Source organism: Bubalus kerabau, chromosome 14 (genome assembly GCF_029407905.1).
Source record: "Bubalus kerabau isolate K-KA32 ecotype Philippines breed swamp buffalo chromosome 14, PCC_UOA_SB_1v2, whole genome shotgun sequence".
Taxonomy (NCBI): Eukaryota; Metazoa; Chordata; class Mammalia; order Artiodactyla; family Bovidae; genus Bubalus; species Bubalus kerabau.
The window spans coordinates 62,889,296-62,909,200 of record NC_073637.1 but is presented as its reverse complement, the minus strand read 5'-3'; the positions used below and the strand labels follow the sequence as shown (position 1 = coordinate 62,909,200).

The 19,905-nt window shown below is 31.9% G+C and overlaps 1 protein-coding gene across 6 annotated transcripts in view; it reads left to right on the top strand.

The window, feature by feature from the left end:
• RIMS2 (regulating synaptic membrane exocytosis 2) overlaps positions 1-19,905 on the top strand; it is a 611,677-nt gene that overhangs the window by 310,781 nt on the left and 280,991 nt on the right. For all 6 annotated transcript variants that reach the window (XM_055546480.1, XM_055546481.1, XM_055546482.1 and 3 more), the window contains 5 exons: positions 695-814; positions 2,933-3,032; positions 4,429-4,552; positions 7,145-7,191; positions 10,608-10,720. In XM_055546480.1, coding sequence (XP_055402455.1) covers positions 695-814; positions 2,933-3,032; positions 4,429-4,552; positions 7,145-7,191; positions 10,608-10,720 — 504 coding nt within the window. The remainder of the gene's footprint in view (positions 1-694; positions 815-2,932; positions 3,033-4,428; positions 4,553-7,144; positions 7,192-10,607; positions 10,721-19,905) is intronic.

Here is a 19,905-nt window from a genome sequence, read left to right as displayed (position 1 = left end):
ATATTTTCAAGGTTGTTGAACAGTGTTTAACAGTACCATTGAATTATCAAATAGTTCAGAAACCTGAAAGAGTCAAGAAATCTCCCAAAAATGAGCAATGTAATCTATCCTCATGTTTGAATTGGACCTGTTTCTCCCATGTACATTCATTTGGAAAGTTACCTAGCCCTGTTTATTTTTAATAATTTTTATCTAGAAACCTATTTCAAGAAAACCCTCTTCAGTTTTCTATTTTAATGTAGCTTGACCTTTTAACTTTTACTGTAATAAAGTCTTTCAAAGTCTTCCAGAAGTGTTTGAAGATTAAATTCTCATTTTTAAATGAATCCAATTGCATAGAATTAGAGTCTCTTTTCTGCCTATGGTTTTTTAATCTTTAGTATGTAGATAATTAAACTAGAGTCTGCATATATTTTTAAGGTTTATCAGTTTTTTTAGAACTATATAACTTCATTGTTGTGTCAGATCATGTTAGAATTTGAAGTAACTGATTTTTTGAAAAAACTTGAGATATTAAATAAGATTATAAGCATAATCTTATCATCTTATTAAATTTTTGATCAATGTTTTGACTGAAAGCTGATTTGTGTAATCATAACACTTTGGAAATTGCAAGTTTGGCTAGATTGTACAATAAAGGGTCATTTGTCATAAAAGAACATTAATTTTTGTGTTTATTGATGCAATATATCAGCACCCTGTGACGTGGCAGCCATCTAAAGATGGAGATCGTTTAATTGGTCGCATTTTATTAAATAAGCGTTTAAAAGATGGAAGTGTACCTCGAGATTCAGGAGCAATGCTTGGCTTGAAGGTATGTGATGAAATATGTGAGATGCTCTATATTCCTTATAGATTTATCAGAAAAGCAAAAGATATAATAACTCTATACCAACTTAGTGTTTTTTTACATTTTCAAGAATTCCTAAATATTTGCACTCATTTTTCAAAAACTTTTCATTTCCAAGTGTTATTTAAGAAGTTGCCATTATTTTACAATAATACATATTTATTTAATTTTGGACAATAGAACTTGAATTATATACTTGAATTCTAAATACAGTGCTCAAGGTTATTTTACCTATAGTTGTCCTTCAAGTCTATGTATGTGTTTATATTCTATTAAAATGATAGCTTTGTTCAATTATTAAATGTGCAAATGTGGGAAATATAACATATGTATTACATAGGAATATAATTTGTATTAGCGTAGCAAAATATGTATGTGTTTGTATGTGTGTGTGTGAGAGAGAGAGAGAGAGAGAAAGAGAATAATGTTTGAAGTCTAAAAACTCAGAAATACTTATGTTAGGGGATTTAATGTAAATGCTGATTTGTATTTTACTGTAAAATACCAGACAATTATTTAAGTACACCAGAGAAGGCTCTGTTGATTTTTTGTGTATCTGTAAGGTGAATTAAAAACTGAAATGTGAAGAGAGTTTTAGAATTGAGTCATTGCTACAGAAGTAGTTGTATAGAATCCAGGAAGAGATATTTGAAAATTTTGATTGTAAATAAAATTGTGCATCATTTATTGGGTGGTTGCCATGTGGCTGGTACTCATCTGAACACTTTATCATTTTACTGACTCTCAGACAAGAAATAAGCTTAGCAAGGTGTTGTAACTTGCTCATAGTCTCAAAGAAGGTGATGAAGGTGAGAATTAAATCCAGATCTGCCCAGTGTAGAGTTAGAACTGCAGTATAGTATAGAGGTCGGGATGCCTTGGCTTGACTTCTATTTATAGCAGTTACTAGCTATGTGACATTAGGCAACTAAACTTCTCTTAGCCTCAGACCCTTCATCTGTACAGTGGAGATAATAATACTGAGAATTATTATCTGGTAAGATTAAATAAAGCAATATACAAACATTTAGTACTGTGCCTGGCACTCTGAGATTTCAATAATAATAATTATAGTCAGTATAACTATTATTAAAATTTATGAAGTCAAGAAAATTTTAATATCTTAACATAGGGATTTCAACCCATATTATCTATACATGTAATTTTCAGAACCAAACATTTGAATAATTAGTTAATGTTAACTGAACTGCCACTGAGTGTTATTCACTGCAATTGGGGAATAAATAAATGGAGTAAGATAAATCAATAATTTTTAAATTCTGTGTCATTCAGTCAATTGAGAAGAGGGAAAAAAATCTATTCTAGTCAATGAAATTAGTTACTATTTTTTGCATAACTTGCTACAAAGTTGATATATTGATTGATTGGCAGTTCTGAGAATCAAAGCATTAATTTAGGAGACTAGTCTTACAGCTACACATATGATTCCACTGCATTAATGATAACCTTTGTTTATTTTCTTTTTCTGAAACATATGTGTTAATAGAAACAGAAAAATTGGGAGGCAGATGGTCTAAAGTTTACATTAATTTGGATGAGATTAAGTAAATTTTGTAATTTTCTCAGGAAAAATCCATCATCGTCATGCATGTTATCAATGTGCCCCAAAGATTACCAACTAATAAAATTTTTAGAAGATATCATAATTATAGTAAAAGTAACAAAATATGTAGTATGATACTTGACATCTATAACTAGAAATTTGTAGTTAGAAATGTTAATGTAATTATATGTAATTATGTAGTATTGTGTAGTAACATATTTTTAGAAATGGCAAAAGTAAGAATTCTGTAATAAAGGCAGAAATTATAAATTGTTTCTAAGGTATGCAGCATTTTCAACAAATAATTGCTTAAATTGTAAAATATTTGGAGTATGTAAAGAGTCTGCCCTTGACGTATACACAGTTCCTAATAATAACACTATATTATTTAAAAATTATTTTAACATATTAAATTATAGTTTCAAAACTTGCAAATTATCTAGTTATTTTTTACTTGAATCTTCAACTGTGTTCAATTGAACAATATGCCTGTTTTAACATTTTATTCTTTTAAACAGGTTGTAGGAGGAAAGATGACTGAATCAGGTCGGCTCTGTGCATTTATAACCAAAGTTAAAAAAGGAAGTTTAGCTGATACTGTAGGACATCTTAGACCAGGTAGGTTTCAATTTTTGGTTATTTACACTTAAACTGTTAAACTTCAGTTCAGTTCAGTTCAGTTCAGTTCAGTTCAGTTGCTCAGTCATGTCTGACTCTCTGCAACCCCATGAATCGCAGCACTCCAGGCCTCCCTGTCCATCACCAACTCCTGGAGTTTACTCAGACTCACGTCCATCGAGTCAGTGATGCCATCCAGCCATCTCATCCTCCGTCATCCCCTTCTCCTCCTGCCCCTAATCCCTCCCAGTATCAGAGTCTTTTCCAATGAGTCAACTCTTCGCATGAGGTGGCCAAAGTACTGGAGTTTCAGCTTTAGTATCATTCCTTCCAAAGAACACCTAGGACTGATCTCCTTTAGAATGGACTGATTGGATCTCCTTGCAGTCCAAGGGACTCTCAAGAGTCTTTTCCAACATAAACAGTTTAAAAGCATCAATTCTTTGGCGCTCAGCTTTCTTCACAGTCCAACTCTCACATCCATACATGACTACTGGAAAAACCATAGCCTTGACTAGACAGACCTTTGTTATGAAAAAGTTGTCTCATTTAGAAGTGACTTCACTGGTAACCAAAAGTTCATTTAACTTAAATATTAATTTTTATTCATCAATGCAAAGTTGTAACTATTAGTTCTTGAGTCACAGTAGATAAAAAGATTTTTATATTTACTGATCTTATTTTTTTGTTGATGGCTATTCCTAGTCTGTATCTCAGATTAGCGTAATTTGTTTCCCATAAGCCTTATTTCTTTTGAAGCACTTACAGTATAGTTTAGAAAGCAAATTTCAAGGATAAATATGTTTTTCCTGAAATGTGTCACTCCTTATGTCTATGATAATGATTACTATTGAAGAGATCCTTGAATGCCTTGGAGAGGATTCAGTGAATGGTCAGTGTTAAACTTTTCATAAAAGAGATTAGACAAGTGCTCAACTACATATATATTGAGAATCATAGAATACAGAGTTATACATTTTTCAAAGAGGCAACTGATCTTGATAGTTTCTAGAATTGTAATTTCTATTAAGAAATCACAGACAAGAGTGATGTCACCAAGTTGGAGACGTAGGTTGTTCCCAACTTGCTTCCCCTTGCAGGAACAACTAACAACTATTCAGGGACAGGACACTATTGAAAACAATTCCAGAAATCACAGAGATGACTTTTATGTTATTTTTTCCTCTGGCCTTTCGTTGTCCTTTTGTGTGAAATTTACTCATCATCCCAGTCACCATATTTTATGCCATTGGAGCTGTTCTCAGTATGTTTCTTATTCCATAATGGTGCTTGTGTTCTACAAAATTGATTGCAGTTTGAGATTGCATTTGTTTCGAGTGCATTTTGTGAAGTTAGGTTTTCTTTCTAAGATTATCATTGCTGACACACACCACAGGTGATGAAGTACTAGAATGGAATGGAAGACTATTACAAGGAGCCACATTTGAAGAAGTATATAACATCATCCTGGAATCCAAACCTGAACCACAGGTGGAGCTTGTTGTTTCAAGGCCTATTGGGTGAGTTGATCTGAATACTTTCAGTTCAGTTCAGTTCAGTTTAGTCGCCCAGTTGTGTCCGACTCTTTGCGACCCCATGAATTGCAGCACGCCAGGCCTCCCTGTCCATCACCAACTCCCGGAGTTCACCCAAACCCATGTCCATCAAGTCGGTGATGCCATCCACCCATCTCATCCTCTGTCGTTCCCTTTTCCTCCTGCCCCCAATCCCTTCCAGCATCAGAGTCTTTTCCAATGAGTCAACTCTTCGCATGAGGTGGCCAAAGTACTGGAGTTTCAGCTTTAGCATCATTCCTTCCAAAGAACACCCAGGACTGATCTCCTTTAGAATGGACTGGTTGCATCTCCTTGCTGAATACTTTACACATGTGTAAATTTGACTGTGTGTGCATGCTCAGTCATTCAGTTGCGTGTGACTCTTGTGACCCTAAGAACTGTAGCTCACCAGGCTCCGCTGTCCATGGGATTTTCCACGCAAGAATACTAGAGTAGGTTTCCATTTCCTCCTCCAGGGTATCTTCTCTACCCAGAGATCAAACACCTATCTCCTGCGCTGGCAGGTGAATTCTTTACTACTGCACCAACTGGGAAGTCATTAAGTTGACTACTATTAAACAATTTGTAATATGTAATTCAATAATATCTGATTGCTTTATAAAGCTAAATTTTTTGAGGACAGTGCTTTTTTCTCCTTTACTAAAAACACCTTATCAAAAATGACATCTTTTTATCTGATCATGCTAGAATATATAGTTAATTGCAAAGGAAGAAAATTTAGGTGTTTATAATTTTTCTTAGAGCTTCCCTGATAGCTCAGTTGGTAAAGAATCCGCCTGCAATGTAGGAGACCCCAGTTCGATTCCTGGGTTGGGACGATCCCCTGGAGAGGGGATAGGCTACCCACTCCAGTATTCTTGGGCTTCCCTTCTTGTTCAGCTGGTAAAAAAATCTGCCTGCACTGCGGGAGACCTGGGTTCAATTCCTCGGTTGGGAATATCCCAGAGAAGGGAAAGACTACTCATTCCAGAATTCTAGCCTAGAGAATTCCATGGACTGTATTTTTTTTTTTAATATTTAGGATAATTTTTATTATCTTAGTAACTCAGTAGATAGCTAAAGGATTAGCAGGAGGGGACTATAGTAACAGTTATTCTCAAAAGAAGTTTCATAATCTGTGGTTCTGTACATTGCACGAGAATCAGCTATATTCTATGCATTTTATGTTTTTTTCCAAAATGGAGATTTAATATAAAAAAAAGAGATAGGTTAAGGGCACACTATTTCTAGATGGAGGCAACCACTTAAGGAAAAATGAACATCTTTAAGTTAACAGATAAAAAGTAAGCAAACGTCAATTACTCTTTGACTTTTTTAAAATTGGCAATAAATATAACCCTTTTAAATAATTATTTTATTATTATTAATCATTTTATTATTTTATTATTACTTTAAATATAATCCTTTTTAATCTAGTGAATAATTATGTTTGCTTTTTAATTATGTTAGAATTACTCATGAAAAACCACAGCAGTATTTCCTTTACAGAAGCTTGTATTCTAAGCCAATGTAAAAGAGAAACCTATAACTTAAAAAAGCAATAGAAAATATATAAACTGACAGTGAATTATTAAATGCATGTCTGGTGTAAAAGTATTCCAGGGTAGAAACTGGAAAATTTTTCTTCTTATAGAATACTAATGCCTAGTTTTAAGTCATTTATATGAGTTTTTCATGATGAAATTGCTTCATGAAGGAAATTTTCATGAAGGAAATTACTTCAATTGGTAACTTAATTTTCAAAATGTTCCTTTCAAAAGTAATGAATCTATCACATGAAATTATATCTGTTTTTTATTTTGTCTTTTCATAGTTTTGCTATATGGTTAAACTGTTACCTTAGGATATTAATCAAATGTGTTTCTTGGTATTAAGGAATTCTCCAATTACATTTTTGTTTAATATTTAAGTATTATTGATGCAACTTTTTGGATGAGCTTAGCCATTAATGTGTATCATCCTTGGCAAACCTCAAACAAAAATGTACATACTTTAGGTGTAAATGCAATACAGAGCAATTATGTTAAGTCCAATAAAAACATGTTTACTTTTTTCTTAGTAGAATTATTATGTTTAAAAAAATTTCAGTCACAATCCAAATATTTTAATTTTTATTTTGGTGATATTTTATTTGAATTTCAATGTTACCGATTTGAACAAAAGCAGGTACAATGTAAAGAGTAGAGTATAATTAAAATATATCTCTAAAACTTACCTTGTTTTGAGTATAGAAATTTTTTGAATGGAAAATTGTATAGTAAAACACATAGGAAATGAATTATATATTTTCATAAATCTGCTCCAAATGCATGTAATTTTTCACTTATTAAAGTAGTAGGAGTCAGCCCCGAGAACTTTGATTAGCAATAAAGTGCTACAACTTTTTTCTCCTTATTTATATAATGCTTCTATCATACACAGTTTTGTTCATTTTGCATTGTCCTGTTATAATATAGATTGATAATTGTCATAATAACAGTTCCTAGTACTTTTTAAACAATTTCTTGTGTTTTTTTTCTTTTTCTGTCATTTCAGAGATATACCTAGAATACCTGACAGCACACACACACAACTGGAGTCCAGTAAGTTTCATTTATTTTAGGAGAAAATGTCATTAATAAAGTCATTCATCATCTGAGTCAAATGAACTCTTTATTAATACAAAGTAAGAAATATAATTATAGTACTGTTATCAAGTCTGCAGTTATATAAAGATGGAAGATTTAGTATTATTTCATGTTATTGTGGAAAAAAGTACAAAAGTCTATATCTTAAGATGATTTTTTTAAACTACACTGTCTTAACTACCATGTATTTTTTAGATAGCTGTATTTAGGTATATTACTATAAACTGAAGATATTTAAAATGCACAGTTAGGTAAGTTCACTACTCAAAATTTCACCCTCTCTCCAAATTTCACCTAATTTTAAAATTTACTACTTTGTAACCTAATCTTCAGTAAATGTGGGGAATCTTGAGGAGAATCTAGTGAATAATTACATGTATATTCTTATTTATATTTTCAGAAAATGGGTAATAGTTCTGATTTAACAAAGTAGTAATGGAACAATAGACATTTAAGTTGAAATAACATTAAATATATAGACATTTTAAATTACTTGTGTTTGAGTGCTACTTTCAGATATTAAGCAAACAAATTTTTTCCAATGAATTAAGTTCATTGACTGATTAATAGGCATGTTGTGAAGGAAGAGAGGAGGGTTGCAGTCTGAAATATGTTGATCGGGATAGACCACATTGAGATGGAAGAGTTGGAGCAAGATTGGACAGAGTGGCAATCTCAGGAAAAAGCTTTTCTGGTACAGTGGGCAGAGGTTCAGTGGTGCTAAGCCAGGAAAGCCTAAGATGCATTTAAGAAAAAGCAAAAAGACTGTTGTGGCTGCAAGAGTGAGCAAAGGGAAGAACGGCGGGAGGGAGGACAGGAAGGTCACAGGCAGCCAAACTACAGAGACTTTACGAGGCGCTGTAAAGAATTTGGCTTTCACTCTAAGGGAAATCAGGAGCTATATGGGATGTTTTTGGGGAGAAACATGTTTTACAGTCTGGGTGCTGTGTTGAAAATAGAGTAAGCAGAATGAAAGCAGAGAGAGAGTGCGAAGGCTATTTCAGTATTTGAGTGGTGAGCCAACGGTAACTTAGACCATGGTGGCTGCAATGAAGGTCGTGAAAAGTGACTGGATTCTTTATACACATGACAATTAACAGTATACTATTAAAATAGATGGGTTTTTTTTACATTTATATTATGAGTATAAATTTAAAAAAAAACTTTACCAGAGAGGTCAAGTCATTTTGGAATGGCTTTAGCTCTATATTTTAAAATTTGATTATATGATAGATTTGCTTTAGTACCTTTGGCTGATTGCTAAATTATTTTATCCAAAATAATATTATGATCACATAAAATTATAAGTGCTAGCATAATAATAATTATCATTATATATAATAATATCATCATCATCACTCCTATTCTGGATGCCTGGAACTGTGCTAGATATTGTTACTTATACTAATTTTCACAGCAGTCTATGATGTAGGTAAAATTTTTATTCACTTACATCACCCAGATATTATATAAGCAGTATGGAATCCTTTATCTTATTGTAGCTATTTGAAAAACCCCTAGGCTACAATTCCAAAATTGTTTCTGTTAGGGCAGGGGTCCTTTCTCAAATAAGATTGAATCCTGTTTGCTTTAGAAGTTGAAGAGTAGCTTTCTCCAAGGCCTATTTCTTAACCTCTATTTTTAGTTCCTCAGCAAGTTTTTCTCTTCATATAATTTTAATTGCCACATGACTCCAAAGTTACATTATCAAAATGATCTATCATTGTCCCTACAGCCCTGGATATTTAAAGAATATTGAAGAATATGTTCTAAGTGTCTGTCTTCCTGTTACTTGAAGCTTAGCTTATTTCTTAATATAAAGGCAGTATTCTTTCCACTTCTAAATGCTATGAAGGTATCACCATTACTTCTGATCCCAAGGCTTACCGTTTCCCCCTTCATTTTACACTATATTCTCTCTGGAAGTGAATACTATCCACTTAGGACCCCAATTAGAGTGACAGTTTGCATTTTAATTTCTAACACTAATATCTACTCAACATTTGGTCCCATCTGCATGTCTGTTACCTGCTTTACATTTCCCCTTGGATGTCTTTGTGGTGTCACAGGGTCACTGTGACAGGTTCCAAATTAACTTCTCCAACCATTCCTTTACACACAGAACTTCTCCAGAGTTCTGCATCCAGGGAATATCTGCTCTGTCCTGTGCAGAGAACAAGACATAGGGCACCATATCTGGTTATAACTCTTGAAATCTTAATGTCCCCCCCTTTTCCTTAATCTGGCATATCTAATTAATGAGTCCTCATTTTCTAATTTTGTGACATTGCCTCAATTCTTTCTTTTCAGTCCATTTTCCAATCATTCCTATTCTTTTATATTTTGTTGAATTCCACTTATTCTTAACTATTTTTCATCTCGCTCAATTCAGACACTTTAAATGAATGGTAAAGACATCGTCCTCAAATGCAGTTTTTATTACCTAACTCATAAAAATTTAGCATGGATATTTTATTAGTGCCAAATTTTGCAGCCCAGAATTCCAGGCATTTAATTCTGTTAGTATCTCATTAGCCCCATTTTATTCACTTTGCAATTTGTTCATTCCTTTCCATACAAATACATTCATACATGTAACTTCTAGGTATTGAAGTTCTGCTTTTCCTGATCTCCTATATCTTTTTCTCATAGCTCCTCACTTTCTTTTTACCTATATAATTTATTATATTCTTCCAGATATGGTTAGAAACCACTGCTGAAAACTTTTCACAGTTAACATTCTAGTAATTACGTTTTTAGCATTACAAGTTTAGACCATGTTTGAGTTGCTTTATTGATTTAGGTTTTGGCTTGGGTTTTTCCTTCTTAAGTTTCTATTTTTAAAATTTCCTAGTATATTATTGTATAATATCGCTCAGTCGTGTCTGACTCTTTGCGACCCCATGGACGGTAGCCTACCAGGCTCCAGGTCCATGGGATTTTCCAGGCAAGAATACTGAAGTGGGCTGCCATTTCCTTCTCCAGGGGATCTTCCCAACCCAGGGGTTGAACCCAGGTCTCCTGCATTGCAGACAGACGCTTTACTGTCTGAGCCACTAGGGAAGCCCATAGTATATTATTGTAAGATATGAGTTTAGAACACAGAACAGATGAAGTAACTAGGTTCTGAGGTCTGTCTCTACTATAATTGGCACAGAAAATGGTTCACCCTTGGTCTTTCAAGAATCCCTAAGCTGCACTTACGCTTTTAAAGAAACCCTTTAAGTATATTTAGAACATTGTGGCTAAGAAAAAGGTCTACATAATGGAATTTTGTAGGTGTTAAAAATAACTTAAGATATATTGTAAAGATTATTAAATACTAATGAAGAGTCACTGTTGTTATTCTTTATGTATAATTGACATTTCAGGTTCTAGCTCATTCGAATCTCAAAAAATGGATCGTCCTTCTATTTCTGTTACATCTCCCATGAGTCCTGGCATGTTGAGGGATGTTCCACAGTTCTTATCTGGACAACTTTCAGTATGTATTCACTAGACTAATTTCTCTTTTTGGGATAGCAAGTAGTATTTTTACTAGATGATGCCATTTTTTTGTGAACCAAGTCCTATTTAGAATATAATTGTGCTTTTTACCATCAACTTTGTCATTCTTAGTAATTTTAATTAATTTAAATTCAATTATAATTATCTAACAGAATACTTTCTTTATTAGAGCTACATTTTTCTGGAATTTGGTGAGAATTAGAATTTGTAATGCTATCTAAAACCTTTTTCAGTAAGTAATATTATTCCAAAATTCAAGGTCATGATTTTCACTCAGCTAAGAAAATTGGGAAATATATAATAGATTACTGAGTATATCATGTGGATTTCATATTAAGTGACCCCTAATTTGAATATTTTATAATAAAAGTTAAAAATTAAGTTATCCTTCATATACCCATATTAGAAGAGCTTTGCAAATTCAGGCCCTCACATTTTATTAATTTCTAAAGTTGTCATTCTGTTTTAAACCATTTAAAAATATTAAAATTTATCCACTTATATTATAGAAACAAACAGATTAATATTGATACTAATTCTGATGAGTTACTAACCTGAAATTTTATGAGTATTAAGAACTCTTTAATTCTCAAAATTCAGACATTGAATTTTGGATAATCGTTACTGTTCTAGTTAAAACAAAACTATTCTTGGTCTAATTTAAAAGCAATTTCTAGCTTTATTAAATTAGGTACAGATTTTGTCCTTTTATTTTCTGGGGGAAGGAGAAGTATTTTATTTTTCTTAAGAGTTTCCATTAATTAGATGAAGATACAGGAAATATAAGCAGAAATAACAGTAAAAGTCATTAGGCACATCTGTTCTGAGACTACTTTGATCACAAATATGAGAATAACAATATGAAATACTATTAGGAGATTGTAAATGTCTTACTAAAATGGATTTCTTCTTATTATTTTCTTTTCCTTTCTCTTTCATAAACAGAGTGAACTTTTTCATTTGAGGACAGTGGTGTTTTTTCCATTTTCACAATAAGTAGCATCTTTCTACTTATTCTCTCACATACATTGACAGCACAGATGTTGACATTTATGGTTATAAGTGTATGTGTATTTTTTTCCACCATTTTAGAAAGTGTTAGTAAATGTTAGCTTTTAATTTTTAATCATGGCTTCCCTTAGATAGCTTCGTGTATAAGTAAAGCACTGGGTGGCTGATGATGCCAGTATATATTAAATCTGTGTGTGTGAGTGTGTGTGTGTGTGTGTGTGTGTGTGTATTTAGTTAGCTTCAGTTGGAGAATGAGGGAGTGAAAGTTAGACTCCCATAATAAGTACGTACCACTTTGTTGCTGCCTCTTTTGAAATCTCAAGTTTATATTAGAAATTGAACTAGGAACAGAGGGTTCATAGTGTGGGCATTTAGACAGATTTCAAATTCAACTACTTTTCCTCATGGTTCAAAGTGAATTTGGTAGAAAGGTAAGACTGTTAAATATTTGGGGAAAACATAAACTTAAATGTATATAGTACTTGTGTTTGTAAGTGATGGTTTAAAATCTATATAATTGTAATTTAACACGTGTTCCATTTTATCATTTTTTATGACCTAGAAGAAGTGTGTTCCAGCAAGATAATGTTTATAAATATGATATATATTTCTTTTAGTAAATCGAGAAAGCACAGATAAATAAAAAATTAAAATCACCTATATTCTTGCCACCAAAGCATAATCATTCACATACATATAAAATTTTAAACAGAACTATAATAAATCTGTGTATACTATTTTAAAACTTGCTTTTTTTACTTAATGTATCATATACATTTTCTTTTAATTAAAAAAAAATCATCCTAAAATGATTTTAATTCCTATTTAATACCCCATTTAAACTTAATTTGCTATTATAGGATATCTTGCTTGTTTCTAATTTATAGTATTTTAAATAATGATGCCATGGAAATCCTTGAATACAAATCTTGCATATTTTGTTAGGACAAAATTCTTTTGTCAGGATAATTTTTGTCTGGATATAAAATTACAATGTGAAAGAAAAAAAGTTTAAGATTCTTGAAATCTTTTGCCAAAACTTTCCTCCAACATATTTTTGCCAAATTAAACTACAGTTATCAATTCAAGTAATATATGTGAAGATCTATCCCCTTGTCAGTTATAATACTAGCAGCTGAGAGAATACAGCAGAGGATTTTACCTTCATGAAACTTAATTTTGCCTTCATTCTATTCATGCAGCAAAACTAAGCAAGATACCCTTTTGGATATAGTATTTTCCTTTATATTTAACCCCATTTCTGCCAACTGGAGACAACTTTTGGTTTGCTCTAATGATGCAGAGGTTGGGAAAACATTTGTCCACGGAAATGGCAACCCACTCCAGTAGTCTTGCCTGGAGAATCCCATAGACGCAGGAGCCTGGTGGGCTGCAGTCCATGGGGTCGCTAAGAGTCGGACATGACTGAGCGACTTCACTTCCACTTTTCACTTTCATGCATTGGAGAAGGAAACGGCAACCCACTCCAGTACTCTTGCCTGGAAAATCCCATGGACGCAGGAGCCTGGTGGGCTGCCGTCTACGGGGTCGCACAGAGTCGGACACGACTGAAGCGACTTAGCAGCAGCAGCAGATCATCCTTCAGGAAAACACCCAGGAAGTCATAAGTCAACATTATGTTTCCTATATTCTTCTGTTCTACTTTTGGGTATTTTTGATTTTCAATGAGATTTTACCTGGGTCCATAACTCACTTATAAAATTATGACATTGTTAATGTCTGCTAATATAATATCTGACAAGATAATTTGTATATTATGTGAGCTTTTCTTCCTAATATATTTATGTCTGTTCATGGACTGGTATTTTCTCAAATATATTTATATATATATATATATATATATATATATATATAAAACACATTGTTTAAACTTTAATACACAAGGCTATTGTTGATGAATTTAAAACTATTATTCCATTTATTTCTTCATGCTTGACTTGTACTGCTAGCTTGCTATTATTCTCAAGCATAACTATGAAAGTGCCATTAATGTGTTTGGTGAGAAAATCTGTATGAGCTTAGGTTTATGACACCTGGACTGTATGTTAGTCTTTTCAGTGTCTGAAATCCCTTATTTTGATCCTTTTTTAAATTTGTGGTCTTCCATAATTTAGCAGTTTCCTTGTTTGAAGGATTGCTTCTGTAATTGTCTCAATATTTTAAAATTAATTTCAGCCTTTGACTAGTTTTTTGATAGAGTGTTTAATTAAGATATAGCCTTTAACTATTTCAAAAGTGAGAAGTGACTCAGAATTTTATCTCTAGGAACACACTAATTCTTATTGACAATCATTATTTTACTTCAGAGTCTGTGGCTAACTAATAGCTGCAATGTTTTTCCCTAAGTTACTTTGTTTTAATATTTTTCTGACTCCATTTTTAGTGATGAGCTTGTAAATATTGTACATATCCATTTTATGCCCATTTAAAGGGACTAAGTAGCTGAAGAATAGGTATGTATTCTTTATATCTACTTAGAAATTCAATAGCTGTTTTCAAATTTTCTATAAATGAAAATTTTTTCTTTGAGCTTTCATCTTTTATATTTCTTTGTTACACCCTTGTTATTTTAGAAGTATTATGTAAGAAGAATGTCCTGAAGTTGGTAGTGCAGAATGAAGTATGAAGGGACATTAAAAATGCAAAATAAATCATAGTGTGCAAAGTCAAATTCTTCATTTGTATGAAACTGAATTGTTACAGACATTATCAGACATTTCATGCTTAAAATAAATGAATTCGTATTAATCACAAATTGCAATGACATGCATAATACTTCACCATTTTTTGATGAAATATCCAGAATCTATATAGAGAGAAAGCAGCTTAGTAGTTGCCAGAAACTGGGGCAATGGGGAAATGGTGAGCGATTACTTGATAGATACAGAATGTGATGAATCATGACTCTTCTGATGTGATGAAAAAGTTTTGAAACCTGAAGAAGGTGGCGGTGCACAGCATTGTGGATTCTCTAAATGCCACTGAATCGTTCACTTTATTTATTTTTTTTTAATTTAAATTTATTTATTTTAATTGGAGGCTAATTACTTTACAATATTGTATTGGTTTTGCCATACATCAACACTTTAAAATGGTTAATGGCATGTTATTTTAATCTCATCTCAATTTAAAATAATCTGACAAAACAAAATACATTTACATAGCCAAGTTTAATGTATAAGCTTATGGGTAAAGGTTAAGTTTAAATTGGCATAGATTTTAGACAGTTGATTTAAAAAATCTATGAGTTGCTCATTTGAGGTCATTTTGGAAGATGGAAAAATGTTGACCTTAAAGGATTACTTTATTTCAAAGGACTATTTCTTTGAAAGTAAATGTTTTAGTTTTGAAGTAATATTTACTTGCAAAAATCTTTCATTACCTTGGTATTTTTGGTCAACAACAGGTAGGACAGTTGGGAAGGCAAAAAAAGTAAGATATATTTCTAAATTGAGTGTATTGTTAGTCCTTTTCTTCAGCATGCCTAGCTAATCTCTGTGAATTTCAAACATCCCTTACCCTTTGGCTGGAGAATTATCCGTTTAAGGTTATGCAGACAGATAACCAGGAACATACTCCATATCTAAACGTTCCTTTCTTCCTTTGGAAATGTCTCCTCATGAAAGAGAAGACAACTGAGATTTGAGACTGTCTTGGTTTTCGGAGATAAAGATGACTCAAATGGCTGAATGAAAGTCTGCTTTAAAGATTCACTTTCCTTTGGGTTTTAGATTATGTCTTAAACTATCATCAGGTTTTTGTCTGATGATGGCTGCATTGGACAGCAGTCTTCCTAGTACTTATTATCTGTTTCCGTATAGCAGTGGAAACGTCTGAAACATTTAACTGTTCACAACTGTTAATTAAACGAGAGACATGCATGAAAAATGTGAGAGATGGGATGGAATCTTGGTGAAAGAACAAAAAGTAAATGCCCTGATATCCATTTCCAAACCCAGAAACTTGAATCTGATTTTGTTCCTCTTGTAACTGTTGGCACGTCTTAATAGAGGCACAATGTCCCAGTGGCTGTGGTATCTTTGGGAAGCTGTTTCAAAATGAAAAAAAAAAAAAAAAAAAAAGCTAGAAGAGAAAAGAAATTTGATTTTACTCTATGAATTTGAAAGAGTGTTTTAACCAGAATTGAGCTTTATTATTTACCTTTAAAACTGTCTTACTTTTTGAGATTGGACAAGTCTGTCTAGGCTTTTTTTTTAATGTCTCTGTTTCCTCATCTACATACTGGAGATAACATCAACTACTTCTAGCGTTGTTTTAGGCAATAAACTTGCAATAAACTGTTATTGAAAGCTTGAAAATATATAAAGAATTGTATAAATAAAAAGAAAAATATTATTGTCATTAATAAGCGTGATTAGCTCTAAATAGTGTTATCTCAGGTGGTACATAGTAAATGTCTGAAAATAATGGTTAAATACTAGTTCCTAGTGTAGATTCTTAAAGTATGAAGCAACGAATTAATCCAGTGTGTTCCAGCACACTTTTATCTTTCTGTGTTTATTCTTTTAAGAAATGATAAAGCTGACTTGGCTAATATTTTTTAGACTTTTTTTCAGCCATATTCCTTTGGAAAGTTATATAATTACTTCTATAGATGACTTTTCACTAATAATTCTTTAATGTATTTTTATCTAACTTCTTCCTGGACCATGTTTTTTTCTATGTAGTGTGTTTAAGGCTGATATCTGAAATATCTTGACTCTCGTATTTTATGTTTACATTCATTCTTTCAGAATATATGAGCCCGATTATATTGTTTTACATTCAGTCTTAATTCCTGTTATGTTGATACATTAAAACTTCTCAGATTTTATATGGTTCTTAATCTGTTTTATAATTTGGGGAAAATTATTCATTATGTTGAAGTACTTAATTTAGATATATATTGTCATGGAAAAATGGATTTAAGGGATAGTTGTATGTGTTTTTTACTTTTGGTCTTTTAGTTCCAGCGTGTTGTCCTTTTTGGTTTTGTTTTATTGCTTTTTTCTTTAATTTTGCTTACCAGAGCCAAAGCCTTAGTAGAAGAACAACGCCTTTTGTTCCTAGGGTTCAGGTAAAGGCCTTGTCTGCCTGATAGAATCTAAAATTGTGTTTTAACCCTTATTTGTATGTTTTTGGAAAATGCATAGTAGGAAAACTTTATTTGGTATGTTGCTCCAAACCATATTATTGACTTCCAAATCATTTTATGAGCCAGCTTGTAAAATTCTGCATGGGGATTAAAATACAATAAAAATTTAAAGAGACAATCTTTGTTGGTGATTTTATATGGACTGAATACTAAAACTCATAAGTTTCAGGTTGGCATTTAATGTAGATTCCACTTATATCTGTAATATTGACACAAATAGCTGATTTTATACTGTTGACATTTTTATTACACTAAGGTTACTGTCTCTTTAAATCATTCATTATAGCACTTAACATCTACATTCACTTGCATTTTCCAAGCAATTACTCCTTGAGGAGACTGGCAAATAAATTTGTACCTTATCTAAAATATGAATTTTCTGCATATTATATATAAAGTTCAACTTTTGAAAACTATATGACTTTGATAGAACAAAATCACAATCCAAGTAAAATGTGTTGGGTTTATTTTGTTTACATTGTGTAATTATAATTCCATTTGCTTTTACTGCAATACTTGGGTACAAGTTCTTTGCCACTTTTCATTAGGAAACCCCTATATGGAAAAGTAATGTTAATATAGTGTTTTTTAAAAAAGTAGTATTATGCTTTCCTTGCTTTGCTGCATGGGTTTTTTTGTTGTTGTTGTTATTATTATCGGTTTTCAATAATGCTAATTTAAATTAAAAAAATTGAAGCTGTTCTAGTTAACACTATCTAGTGTAAAATATTTACTTAGACTGCTCAGAGTCTGCTTGGGAAACTTAAAAGTGGCACATGAAAATTGTATTAAAGCAAGTAAAATGATATCAATATTTTTATTAATGAAAATGATGTAAAATAAATATATCATATTTAGAACTGTGGAAATATATTTGTTTTATTTTGAGAAATCAACAGATATATTCAAACCATTCATTTAAAAAGCACATTTAGGAATGTGACTAATAATCTAGCAAATAAAATAATTTTGTTTTGATACTGTGAGCTGGATATCTATTAAAAACTTCAATGCAAGTCCCATAATATAAAATGAAAATTAGGGCTATTGATCAAATGCCCAGTTTGACAGTTTATTAAAACATATAATTTTCATCAAAAAATCAGTGCAAAGTGTGCCTGTTTCATATCTATATTATTTTAATATGTATATATTTATAAAGTATAATTTAATAAACTATAAAGTATTAATGTGAAAATATGAAAGCTAGTACCTAATATCTGTTTGTGTGAGGAATGAATATTATTAATAAATGATATTTTTGGTTTTCCATGGCATAAGAAAATCTAAAAATAATACTATTTAGCAAGCATTTGAAATATATATCTTGAGATTTAGGTGTAATGATTTTAAAAGAGCAAAAATACTGCCTGTGGAGATGACAACAAAGGTTTAGAGTTAATCCCTAAAAAAGTACTCACAGAAATCAGTAATTTGCTCCAATAATTAATTATGAACTTAGTCTAACAATACTTATTATTTTTCTTTGTTATTTAAATGCACTGTTTATTGGAAAACAATTTTGTAGCCTTTCAGAAGTTTTTTTCTTTTTTGAAGTGTCTAATATTGATGTCATGATGCTCCAAGAAGGATTTTTAACCTCATGGAAAATAAAGCCATAGCTCTTATTGCTATAGAAAATAAAGAATATAGAAAGTTAGTGTGATTTGGTCACAAACTTAGAGGAACTTCGAATCTTTCTGACATCTGTTTCATCTCATGTATGAAACACTTGTATTTCCTACTTTTTTCTTCCCACTCATATCTTTTGCCTGAATGTCTCTTTTTTCCATCTATTCTCATCTATATCTTTGTTTTTTTTTTCTTTTTTTAATAGTAATTTCTAAAAATTTTATATTGGAGTATAGTTTAGAATGTTCCAGTTAATTTCAGGTGCTGAACTCTTTTTTTTTTAACTTAAATATCAGATGTTTTTTTCCAGGTTGTTGCTTCCCTAGTCTAATGCAGTGGTTCTCAAGCTTTAATGGAAATGAGAATCACCTGAGGATTTGTTAAAATGCAAATTTTCTGGGCCCCATTCTGGTTCTGTAGCTGAAAGGTGGGCCACAGGAATTTGTAACTTTTAAACAGATGAGTCAGATAATACTGTGGCAGGAGTTTCATGAACCACAGTTTGAAAACCACTTGACTAGGGTCTGTACTTAGCAAGTCAATTCAAAAAACTTTTTGTTGTAGAGCCTCAAGATAATAATACCTACATTAAATATAAGGACTTAATATAAAGAGTAGTATTACCATTTGTAAAATTTAAACATTTCTAATAATTATTCTTATAAGAGGACTAATTTCATTTAACCAAAAAAAAGTGTATAAATAATTTTATATACTTTTCTGGGCCCTTAGTCTTCTGACTCAAAATTCTTGCTTGGCCTCTCATCTCTTAGGATATGAAGTGAGGGACTCAAGAACACCATGTTAAAATTGGAACTGAACTGCTAACGTATCATATATATATTTATCTGTATATTTTTTTTATGTGGATGGTCTTATGTATATAGCCTAGAGCTTGGCCCAGCCCTGACTGTCTGCTTTGGAGCGGAGAGGAAAGGACTGACATGAGATATGTATTTGTCTTCCAAGCTGCTGCAAACATTGTGCATCCAAATTAAAAGGAAAAAATCAAACCATTGAAAATAAAATATGCATATTATGTAAACAAAACTTTTCCCCAAGCTCCAAATTTCCAATTCAGTTTCAGTTTGAAGATAGTGGCCAGGGATGTGCTAAATTCTGAACCAAATGGAAATGAGGATCATAGTCATCATCGCTAGGTGTGGGAGTGGGAGCTGTGTGTGGGAGGTGACAGTCGTTAAGTCTAATGAATTCAACAGCTGGATGTGAAGATCTAATCCCTCATTATGGCACAGGCAAATTATTCTAATTTTCTCATCTTGAATTATAAAATATACCCTTTTATTCTAAGGATGAATACATTTGCTTCACAAATGAAAAAG